We start from the raw sequence: 12382 nt of genomic DNA on the forward strand, positions 1-12382 counted from the left end.
GAATACAGTTACATTTGTGAATTCCTAGACATGTTTTAAGTATTATTATAAAACATTTCTTTTTTACACTATTTCGGTATCCATAAAAGACCAGACCTGGTTTTGGTTGCGGGAACACAAATGTCCCTTGTTTCTACACGGAACATTTTACTTGTGTCCACGGAAAGTGGCCTTGTGCGCATATATTTATCTTCCCCACATTGATTTGGCCGGAAGAAATGGCGTTGCCCATGAGTTTGGGAGTGCTTCTAGAATCAGAAGTAATAGAGGATCCATTGTACAAAGATGACGGTCTCTGTGTACTTGGTTTATTCGGTAAGACTGCGATGCAACCCGGATCGCCAAAAGAGTTTCTAATCAACACGCTTGCGGACAAGCACATCTATGATCTCTTCCGACTGGATGAGACCGACAATCAGAACAGTGGAGGCTTGATTCAGGCATACTACAGCCAAGAAAACCGCGTATTGTATCTGGTGCTTACTTCAGTTTGTGACAACCGACAGCTTTTGCGGGCGTGTGAGTCTTTGAGTGCGGGCATCGGACACTCCGATGCGCATGAATCGTGGAAAGGGGCGGATAAACAGCATTGTTTAGCATTGCTCTATCTCTTCTCCTTGTGCCATGTCCTGCTACTGGTCCATCCTACATGCTGTTTTGATGTCACCTATGACAGATTGTTCCGTGCTGTGGATGCACTTCGTCAGAAAACTCTGCCACTACTACGTGCTGCCATTAAGGATTCCAACATATCCAAAGAATGGAAGGTGAACTGCCGCCCCTGTCCCCCACGCCTCCTATTTGTATTCCAGATGAATGGAACCCTGAGAAGCTGTGGTGGAAATGGTTCAGATCCTTCTGGGGGAAATGCTGACAAGCCCAAGAAACACTCTCCACGAAGACGCCTACAGCATGCATTGGAGGACCAGATATATCGCATTTTCCGGAAAAGTCGGGTCCTCACCAACCAGAGCAGTAATTGCTTGTTCACTGTCCCTGCTAACCAGGCGTTTGTGTATGTGGTGCCAGGGCCAGAGGAGGACCCAGTGGCAGCCGTGCTGGGGCAGCTGCGCTCCAACTGCGCCCTGCGGGAAAATGACACCAACACCTCAGTATCTGGACCCAGGCGCTATCAACAAATGCGTCACTCTGCTAGACATCCGTCCTTCAATGTAGAAAGCAGCAGCCTCTCAGGGGGGCAACTAGTGGACTGTAGTCTGAAGGAGTTCCTTTGGCAGCATGTCGAACTGGTGTTGACCAAGAAAGGCTTTGACGACAGCGTCGGTCGCAATCCACAGCCTTCCCATTTTGAGCTTCCAACTTACTCCAAGTGGGCCCAAGTGGCCTACAGGCTGCATCAGGTTATGATAGCCAACACAGATGAGGAAAGTGCTGAGCTATCCGTAAAAGTGCAGAGTCAGCTTAAAGTGTTGGAGGGTTTCCTGGACACGGATGCCAAGTTCTCTGAGAACCGCTGTCAGAAAGCCCTGCCGCTGGCACATAGCACCTACCAGTCCAACCTTCCCCATAACTATACCACCACGGTGCACAAAAACCAACTGACACAAGCACTTCGGGTCTATAGTCAGCATGCACGTGGCGTAGCTTTTCAGCGCTATGCCTTGCAGTTGCATGAGGACTGCTACAAGTTCTGGAGTAATGGGCATCAGCTATGTGAAGAGCGCAGTCTGACGGACCAACACTGTGTGCACAAGTTTCACCTGCTGCCTCGGCCAGGTAAAGCCTCAATCACTACCATACAGAAAATGAGAAATTATAGTATTTTCCATATTTAAAACACATAGGTATCATAACAGGTATCAACATAGTTGGTAATCGGTGTATCTCAGAATATCAATTTTGAACTATATTGTTATGGCTAACAACTGTCTTCTATGTTACTGCATCTGCAGGTGAGAAGCCAGAGATGGACCACAACCCGCCCATCCTCAACCACAACAGCAGGGGGCGTTCCACTGGCTCGTGTAACTGTGGCCGGAAGCAAGCCCCTCGTGAGGACCCCTTTGCCATCCAAGCTGCCAACTATGACTTCTACCAAGTTAGTATCTATCATTGTTTATGCAGAACTTTGTTCTAAAGCGGTATCCACACCCATTGGATTTAGTGAACATAATAAAGTGGCCATATGCAGAAAAGCCAAAGGCTGGGCCTAAAATAGTGTCAGATCGTATAAAACATTTAGTAGTGATTCATATGTAAAAAAAAAGTTGGTCTGATGTGTGTAATGTGGAGCATCCAGACACTGCACTTGATGCATTTATGACATTGTTTCTTCCAGTTATTGATAAGCCTGGCCCTATTAAGAAACTGACTGTTAGAATTGATGAGGAATTGGAAAACTGTATGTTTGAGAGCGATGAAGCAAAAGGAGTGGCTAATAAGTCTAGCTGCACATCTTATTGGCAAACTTACTATAAATTGAGAAATTGTGACTGAACAAAAACAAAACGAAGACAAATAATATAAAGTATGATGGAAAAAAGCTTTGGAGTACATTCAATTAAATTATGGACAGAAAGACATTCAACTCCACATTTTATTGAAACAGAAGGCTCAGTCATCACAAAACCTTTTGATATTGGCAATTATTTTAATTACTATTTCATTGCCAAAGTGGGCAAACTCGGGCATGAAATGCCAACAACAAACTGTGAGACATCATTCATGCATAAAATACCTAATATTTAAAGGAAAGCATTGTAATTTTGAATTGTGTAAATATAGTGTGGGAGAGGTGGGGAAAGTATTGTTGTCCATCAGTAATGAGAAACCACTTGGTATTGACATTTTAGATGGAAAGCTACTGACAATGTTAGGGGACTATATTGTCACTCCTGTTTAACTTTAATCTGAGCCCCTGAATAGTGTTTGTCCATGGACCTGGATGGAAGGAAAAGTCTGGACATTGGACATACAGTGCATTCGGAAAGTATTCAGACCCCTTCCCGTTTTCCACGGTTTATGTTACAGCCCTATTCTAAAATGGATCAATATTTTTTTTTCCCCTCAACAATCTACACACAAATACCCCATGATGACAAAGTGAAAACAGGTTTTTAGAAATTTCGGCAAATGTATAAAAAACAACCACAAGTATTCAGACCCTTTGCTATGAGACTCGAAATTGAGCTCGGGTGCATCCTATTTCCATTGATCATCCTTGATGTTTTTACAACTTGATTTCAGTCCATCTGTGGTAAATTAAATTTATTGGACATGATTTGGAAAGGCTGTCTATATAAGGTCTCACAGTTGGCAGTGCATATCAGAGCAAAAACCAAGCCATGAGGTCGAAGGAATTGTCTGTAGACCTGCAAGACAGGTTTGTCAAGGCACATATCTTGGGAAGGGTATCAAAACATTTCTGCAGCATTGAAGGTCCCCAAGAACACAGTGGCCTTTATCATTCTTAAATGGAAGAAGTTTGGAACCACCAAGATTCTTCCTAGAGCAGGCCGCCTGGCGAAACTGAGCAATCTGAGGAGAAGGACATTGGTCAGGGAAGTGACCAAGAACCCGATGGTCACTCTGACAGAGCTCCAGAGTTCCTCTGTGGAGATGGAAGAACCTTCCAGAAGGACAACCATCTTTGCAGCACTCCACCAATTAGGCCTTTATGGTAGTGTGGCCAGATGGAAACCACTCCTCAGTAAAAGGCACATGACAGCCCACTTGGAGTTTGCCAAAAGGCAGCAAAAGGAATCAGACCATGAGAAAGAAGATTCTCTGGTCTGATGAAACCAATATTCTTGGTCACCTTCTTCCCCGATTGCTCAGTTTGGCCGGACAGCCAGCTCTAGGAAGAGTTTGGGTGGTTCCAAACTTCTTGGACCTTCAATGCTGCAGAATTTGTTGGTACCCTTCCCCAGATCTGTGACTAGACACAATCCTGTCTCGGAGCTCTACGGACAATTCCTTCAACCTCATGGCTTGGTGTTTGCCTTGACATGCACTGTCACCTGGAGACAGGTGTGTGCCTTTCCAAATCCTGTCCAATCAATTGAATTTACCACCGGTGGACTCCAAGTTGTAGAAACATCTCAAGGATGATCAATGGAAACATGATGCACCTCAATTTCGAGTCTCATAGCAAAGGGTCTGAATACTTAAGTAAATAAGGTATCTGTTTTTTATATTTAATATATTTGCAAAAAAAAGAAAGTTGCTTTGTCATTATGAGGTGTTGTGTGTAGATTGAGGGGGAAAATATATATAACGTAACAAAATGTGAAGGGGTCTGAATACTTTCTGAATGCACCGTATGTGTATGTACTGTTGTGTCAGCAATGTGTGTAACTGTTTTCTTATTTTAAATGTGTGTAGTTCAGTCCTTGAGCTGTTCTTGTCTTGCTGTTCTGTATTATGTCGTGTTTTGTGCTTCAGAATACTAAAGTACTATATCCACCAACAGATCTCTGCAGACAGCCTGGTCTCATAGACTAGACGTAACATACTAAATATAAGACCGGGACTCTCAAATTAGAATGATATGTTACATTTGATATGGTTACATGAGCCAGCTGGTATTTGTTGTTTTTTTTCTCCCCAATTTTGTGGTATCCAATTGGTAGTAGTTACTGTCTTGTCTCATCGCTGCAACTCCCATACGGACTCGGGCGAGGCGAAGGTCGAGAGCCATGCGTCCTCCGAAACACAACCCAACCAAGCCGCACCAATGTGTCGGAGGAAACACCGTACACCTAGCGACCTGGTCAGCGTGCACTGCGCCCGGCCCGCCACAGGAGTCACTACTGTGCGATGAGACTAGGATATCCCTCCTGGCTAACCTGGACGACGCTGGGCCAATTGTGCGCCTCCCGGTCACGGCCGGCTGCGACAGAGCCTGGGCTCGAACCCAGAATCTCTGGTGGCACAGTGCCTTACTTAGACCATTGCGCCACTGGTTACTTGAGGCAAAAATGAAAGTAAGGTGGTTGGTAATGGGTGTACCTATAACGCGAATGTCTAGCAAACCAAAGGTTGTGAGTTCGAATCTCATTATACTACGCTAGTATTTTAGCTAATTACCAACTTTTCAACTACTTGACACCTACTTAGCGTGTTAGCTAACCCTTAACCCTAGCCTAGCTAACGTTAGCCAGCTAGCTAACGTTAGCCACCTAGCTAGAATTCCTAACATGTTTTTAAAATTCGTAACATATTGTACATTTCGCAAATTTTTTACATATAATATTAATTGTTATTTGTATCATAAGAAATGAGCGCTGGACATCCACAAATTAGTACATACTAGAGGTCGACCGATTATGATTTTTCAACACCAACACCGATTATCGGAGGACCAAAAAATGCCGGTACCAATTAATCGGCCGATTTAAAAAAAAAAAAAAAAAAAAAAAAAAATAAAAATAAAAATATATATATATATTAATAATTTTTTTAAAATAAATAAATAAATAAAAAATAAGTAAAAAATAAATAAATTAATAATAATAAAAAATAATAAAAACATAATAACAATAATAATAATTAAAAAAAAAATATATATATATATATATATATATATATATATATATATATATATATTAATAATAATAATAAAAAAATATATGTATATTATTTTTATAATGACAATTACAACAATACTGAATGAACACTTATTTTAACTTAATATAATACATCAATAAAATCAATTTAGCCTCAAATAAATAATGAAACCTGTTCAATTTGGTTTAAATAATGCAAAAACAAAGTGTTGGAGAAGAAAGTAAAAGTGCAATATGTGCCATGTAAGAAAGCTAACGTTTAAGTTCCTTGCTCATATGAAAGCTGGTGGTTCCTTTTAACATGAGTCTTCAATATTCCCAGGTAAGAAGTTTTAGGTTGTAGTTATTATAGGAATTATAGGACTATTTCTCTCTATACGATTTGTATTTCATATACCTTTGACTATTGGATGTTCTTATAGGCACTTTAGTATTGCCAGTGTAACAGTATAGCTTCCGTCCCTCTCCTCGCCCCTACCTGGGCTCGAACCAGGAACACATCGACAACAGCCACCCTCGAAGCAGCGTTACCCATGCAGAGCAAGGGGAACAACTACTCCAAGTCTCAGAGCGAGTGACATTTGAAACGCTATTAGCACACACCCCGCTAACTAGCTAGGCATTTCACATCGGTTACACCAGCCTAATCTTGGGAGTTGATAGGCTTGAAGTCATAAACAGCTCAATGCTTGAAGCATTGCGAAGAGCTGCTGGCAAAACGCACGAAAGTGCTGTTTGAATGAATGCTTACGAGCCTGCTGGTGCCTACCATTGCTCAGTCAGACTGCTCTATCAAATCATATACTTAATTATAACATAATAACACACAGAAATACGAGCCTTAAGTCATTAATATGGTAGAATTCGGAAACTATCATCTCGAAAACAAGACGTTTATTCTTTCAGTGAAATACGGAACCGTTCCGTATTTTATCTAACGGGTGGCATCCATAAGTCTAAATATTTCTGTCACATTACACAACCTTCAATGTTATGTCATAATTACGTAAAATTCTGGCAAATTAGTTCGCAACGAGTCCAGACGGCCCAAACTGTTGCATATACCCTGACTCTGCGTGCAATGAATGCAAGAGAAGTGACACAATTTCACCTGGCTAATATTGCCTGCTAACCTGGATTTATTTTAGCTAAATATGCAGGTTTAAAAGTCTATACTAATGTGGATTGGTTTTAAGAAAGGCATTAACGTTTATGGTTAGGTACACGTTAGAGCAACGACAGTCCTTTTTCACGAATGCTCACCGCATCGATTATATGCAACGCAGGACACGCTAGATAAACTAGTAATATCATCAACCATGTGTAGTTAACTAGTGATTATGATTGATTTTTTATAAGATAGGTTTAATTCTAGCTTGCAACTTACTGCATTCACATAACAGGCAGGCTCCTCGTGGAGTGCAATGAGAGGCAGGTGGTTAGAGCATTGGATAGTTAACTGTAAGGTTGCAAGATTGAATCCCCCGAGCTGACAAGGTAAAAAGCTGTCGTTCTGCCCCTGAACAAGGCAGTTAACCCACTGTACCTAGGCCGTCATTGAAAATAAGAATGTGTTCTTAACTGACTTGTCTAGTTAAAGGTGTAATTGTTTTTTTGTTGCCTAAATCGGCGTCCAAAAATACCGATTTCCGATTATGATAACTTGAAATCGGCCATTCCGATTAATCGTTCGACCTCTAGTACATACCATACGAAACGTAACAATTCATACTAAATGGACGGTCACCGATTTACGTACGGAATAATACAAAATGCTCTGAGACCAGGTTGTTGCAGAGGACACCAGCATAACCCCCAACTGTACCTCAGTCTTTTCACTTTATCTGACCCTGTTGCCCTGTAGATGCTTGAAGAGAAATGCTGCGGGATGCTGGAGAGGATCGATTTTCCTATTTTCCAGCCGAGCACCCCAGATCCAGACCCGGCCTGCGAAGAAGCACCCAGGTCCCCTGAGGTGGCAGCCCCAGTCCTGTCGTCAGGGTCAGAGCCATCAGAGGTGGAGAAGCTGAAGGAGAGTATACCAGCATCCCACACCCCTGGGGAGAGCACCAGCCTCAGCCTGGCCCTCAGCCTGGGTCAGTCCACTGACAGCCTGGGGCCCTATGGAGACGGAGTGGGAGGCGAGGGCCAGGAGAAGAGGCCCGGCCTGGTAGACCGCCAGGCCTCCACCGTGGAGTACCTCCCAGGCATGCTCCACTCAGGCTGCCCCAAAGGCCTGCTGCCCAAGTTCTCTAGCTGGTCGCTGATCAAGCTGGGCCCCGCCAAGGCCTACAACCCCCACACTGGCCTGGAGCAGCCAGGCTTCCTGCCTGGCTCCTCCTATCTCCTGCCCTGGGACGTAGTGATTCGCTCCCGCTCTGAAGATGAAGTGGGCCTAATTGAGCCCCTGGATGGGGGACCCTCTTCCTGGCCGGCCCCCAACAAAGCCCTAGTGGGAAAGCGGGGGAGCACAGGGGGCCTTGGTAGGGGACGCAGGCGAGATGACGTGGCCCGGGCCTTCGTGGGCTTTGAGTACGAGGACAGTAGGGGTCGGCGTTTCCTTAGCTCAGGGCCTGATAAAGTGGTGAAGGTGCTGGGGCCTGGAGGGGCAAAAGAGCCGGCCACCAGGGCCCTGAACACAGACATGCCCCTGTACATCCCTTCTCCAGCCCAGGGGCGCGGCCTGAAACCCAACTATGCCCAGCTGGCGCGTCTCTACATTGTTGTACCTGACGCCCACCTGGAGATAACGCTTAACCCACAGGTACACTTGCCTGGCCTTCATTTACCTGTCAACTGGTGTTTGTCACAAGTTAATTATTCTCATGTTTTCCTCATCTATAAGTAAATTCCTCACTTCTCATGTTTTCCTGGTGACAAACACCAGTTATGCTAAACTCTCAATGCATTTAGAACTGGACTCATTTTGAGTTGTTAGTGTAGTAACAGGTTGTGTCGACTGGAGATTTTTTTTGTTGTTGCAAATAGTCACTTTGTTGATTGAGATGTAATGCTTTAATGTTGACTGTAAAACACTGCCCCTTTTTCTTCTTAGGTCCAACTGGGCTCTCCACCCTGTTCAGTGTTCCATCCAGAGCAGACAGAGCTGGTGCTGCCCCCTGATGGCCTGTGGGTCCTACGTTTCCCTTACTCCTACGTCACAGACCGTGGCCCATGTTACCCACCTAAAGACAATCAGCCCCTGGCCAACTGCAAGGTCCTCAGAGGCATCTTGCGTGCCAACACTGCCAGCCCCCTTCCACCACAGTAACCCCCACTCATAACATTGCACCGCAAAGTGGCTCTCACTTACTTGCAAGGTTATTGTAAAAATGACTGTGTTGGTTGGACCGTGACCTCTTGCCTGGTGTTGTTTTATCCCCTAACAAATTATTTTGAGTTAAATGGAATTGGGCTGGATTAGTTTATTATGAATGGCAATCTCATAAAATAAAAGTGTTGGTCTGTGCACAACTCCATTTCCACTTGGACATATTCAAATTGAAGATATTGATCTCATGTCTATTAAGGAGAGAATAAATGGCATCATATGGATGATCCTTGTCTGTTGGCTTTATTCACTGTTATTGTGCACACTCAATCCAACCTGTCCTGTATGGAGGCTTATTTTGAGTTTGACTCTAGTATGATCATTATTCAGACAACCATTGCTTGCCTGAGGTAGAGTAGATCATGATAAGCTATAGACCACACTACCTAGAGAGTTTATCTGTATTTTTCGTAGCTGTTTACATACCACGAGACTGAGGCTGGCACAAAGACAGCATTTAAAAGAGCTGTAACCAAGAAAGCGCTCACCCAGAGGCGGCGGGCCTAGTAGCCGGGGACTTTAATGCAGGGAAACTTAAATCCGTTTCACCAAATTTCAATCCGCATGTTAAATGTGCAACCAGAGAGAGAGAGAAATTCTAGACCACCTTTACTCCACACACAGAGACGCGTACAAAGCTCTCCCTCCATTTGGCAAATCTGACCATAACTCTATCCTCCCGATTCCTGCTTACAAGCTAAAAATTAAAGCAGGAAGCACCGTTGACTCAGTCTATAAAAAAGTGGTCAGATGAAGCAGATGCTAAACTACAGGACTGTTTTGCTAGCACAGACTGGAATATGTTCTGGGATTCCTCCGATGGCATTGAAGAGTACACCACATCAGTCATTGGCTTCATCAATAAGTGCACCAATGACGTCGTCCCCAAAGTGACCGTACATACATACTAGAGGTTGACCGATTTAAGATTTTTCAACGCCGATACCAATTATTGGAGGACCAAAAAAAGCAGATGCCGATTTAATCGGCTGATTATTATACATATTTGTAATAAATGACAATTACAACAATAATGAATGAACAATGAACACTTATTTTAACTTAATATAATAAATAAAATAAATATAGTCTCAAATAAATAATGAAACATGTTCAATTTGGTTTAAATAATGCAAAAACAGTGTTGGAGAAGAAAGTAAAAGTGCAATATGTGCCATGTAAAAAAGCTACTGTTTAAGTTCCTCAGAACATGAGAACATATGAAAGCTGGTGGTTCCTTTTAACATGAGTCTTCAATATTCCCAGTTAAGAAGTTTTAGGTTGTAGTTATTATAGGACTATTTCTCGCTATACCATTTGTGTTTCATATACCTTTGACTATTGGATGTTTTTATAGGCACTTTAGTATTGCTAGCCTAATCTCGGGAGTTGATAGGCTTGAAGTCATAAACAGCATTGCTAAGAGCTGCTGTTTGAATGAATGCTTACGAGCCTGCTGCTGCCTACCACCGCTCAGTCAGACTGCTCTATTAAATATCAAATCATATACTTAATTATAATAAACACACAGAAATACGAGCCTTTGGTCATTAATATGGTCAAATCCAGAAACTATAATTTCGATAACAAGCGTTTATTCTTTCAGTGAAATACGGAACCGTTCCGTATTTTATCGAAAGGGTGGCAAGTTACATTGCACAACCTTCAATGTTATGTCATAATTATATACAATTCTGGCAACTAAATTACTGTCTTTGTTAGGAATAAATGGCCTTTCAACAGTTTGCAACGAGCCAGGTGGCCCAAACTGCTGCATACAGTGGGGCAAAAAAGTATTTAGTCAGACACCAATTGTTCAAGTTCTCCCACTTAAAAAGATGAGAGGCCTGTAATTTTCATCATAGGTACACTTCAACTATGACAGACAAAATGAGAAAAAAAATCCAGAAAATCACATTGTAGGATTTTTAATGAATTTATTTGCAAATTATGGTGGAAAATAAGTATTTGGTCACATACAAACAAGCAAGATTTCTGGCTCTCACAGACCTGTAACTTTTTCTTTAAGAGGCTCCTCTGTCCTCCACTCGTTACCTGTATTAATGGCACCTGTTTGAACTTGTTATCAGTATAAAAGACACCTGTCGACAACCTCAAACAGTCACACTCCAAACTCCACTATGGCCAAGACCAAAGAGCTGTCAAAGGACACCAGAAACAAAATTGTAGACCTGCACCAGGCTGGGAAGACTGAATCTGCAATAGGTAAGCAGCTTGGTTTGAAGAAATCAACTGTGGGAGCAATTATTAGGAAATGGAAGACATACAAGACCACTGATAATCTCCCTCGATCTGGGGCTCCATGTAAGATCTCACCCCGTGGGGTCAAAATGATCACAAGAACGGTGAGCAAAAATACCAGAACCACACAGGGGGACCTAGTGAATGACCTGCAGAGAGCTGGGACCAAAGTAACAAATCCTACCATCAGTAACACATTACGCCGCCAGGGACTCAAATCCTGCAGTGCCAGAAGTGTCCCCCTGTTTAAGCCAGTACAGGTCCAGGCTCGTCTGAAATTTGCTAGAGAGCATTTGGATGATCCAGAAGAAGATTGGGAGAATGTCATATGGTCAGATGAAACCAAAATATAACTTTTTGGTAAAAACTCAACTCAAAGAATGCTGAGTTGCATCCAAAGAACACCATACCTACTGTGAAGCATGGGGGTGGAAACATCATGCTTTGGGGCTGTTTTTCTGCAAAGGGACCAGGACGACTGATCCGTGAAAAGGAAAGAATGAATGGGGCCATGTATCGTGAGATTTTGAGTGAAAACCTCCTTCCATCAATCAGCAAGGGCATTGAAGATGAAATGTGGCTGGGTCTTTCAGCATGACAATGATCCCAAACACACCGCCCGGGCAACGAAGGAGTGGCTTCGTAAGAAGTATTTCAAGGTCCTGGAGTGGCCTAGCCAGTCTCCAGATCTCAACCCCATAGAAAATCTTTGGAGGGAGTTGAAAGTCTGTGTTGCCCAGCAACAGCCCCAAAACATCACTGCTCTAGAGGAGATCTGCATGGAGGAATGGGCCAAAATATCAGCAACAGTGTGTGAAAACCTTGTAAAGATTTACAGAAAACGTTTGACCTCTGTCATTGCCAACAAAGGGTATATAACAAAGTATTGAGATAAACTTTTGTTATTGACCAAATACTTATTTTCCACCACAATTTGCAAATAAATTCATTAAAAATCCTACAATGTGATTTTCTGGATTTTTTTTCTCATTTTGTCTGTCATAGTTGAAGTGTACCTATAATGAAAATTACAGGCCTCTCTCATCTTTTTAAGTGGGAGAACTTGCACAATTGGTGGCTGACTAAGTACTTTTTTGCCCCACTGTATAAATTGGCTTATTTGTATATTTTGAAGTGAAGCGTTTAAACTTTGTTTTAATTGTTAATGAACTAGTGTCAATGTTGATTAATCACATATCACAATCCTGCAATAAAGAGATGAATGTGTTCTGTCTGTAATGTTTCTGTGTTGTGTCCTGAA

General features: G+C 42.6%; 1 protein-coding gene across 1 annotated transcript; it reads left to right on the forward strand.

The window, feature by feature from the left end:
- The first annotated feature begins 205 nt into the window (after nt 1-205).
- On the forward strand, nt 206-9086 carry LOC139418172 (nonsense-mediated mRNA decay factor SMG8-like). The gene is made up of 4 exons (XM_071167426.1): nt 206-1737; nt 1914-2059; nt 7393-8292; nt 8584-9086. Exons 1-4 carry the CDS (start codon nt 219-221, stop codon nt 8797-8799), a joined length of 2781 nt encoding a protein of 926 aa, XP_071023527.1. The 5' UTR covers nt 206-218; the 3' UTR covers nt 8800-9086.
- Nucleotides 9087-12382: the final 3296 nt, after the last annotated feature.

The sequence above is a fragment of the Oncorhynchus clarkii genome, chromosome 10 (assembly GCF_045791955.1).
Source record: "Oncorhynchus clarkii lewisi isolate Uvic-CL-2024 chromosome 10, UVic_Ocla_1.0, whole genome shotgun sequence".
Taxonomy (NCBI): domain Eukaryota; kingdom Metazoa; phylum Chordata; class Actinopteri; order Salmoniformes; family Salmonidae; genus Oncorhynchus; species Oncorhynchus clarkii.

What these genes read in the sequence shown, in the direction of transcription:
- LOC139418172 (XM_071167426.1), top strand. Translation starts at nt 219, where the DNA reads ATGGCGTTGCCCATGAGTTTGGGAGTGCTTCTAGAATCAGAAGTAATA. An exon ending in CCAACTATGACTTCTACCAA is followed by an intron (nt 2,060 to 7,392) that starts GTTAGTATCTAT and finishes GTTGCCCTGTAG; the next exon opens with ATGCTTGAAGAGAAATGCTG. An exon ending in AGATAACGCTTAACCCACAG is followed by an intron (nt 8,293 to 8,583) that starts GTACACTTGCCT and finishes TTTTCTTCTTAG; the next exon opens with GTCCAACTGGGCTCTCCACC.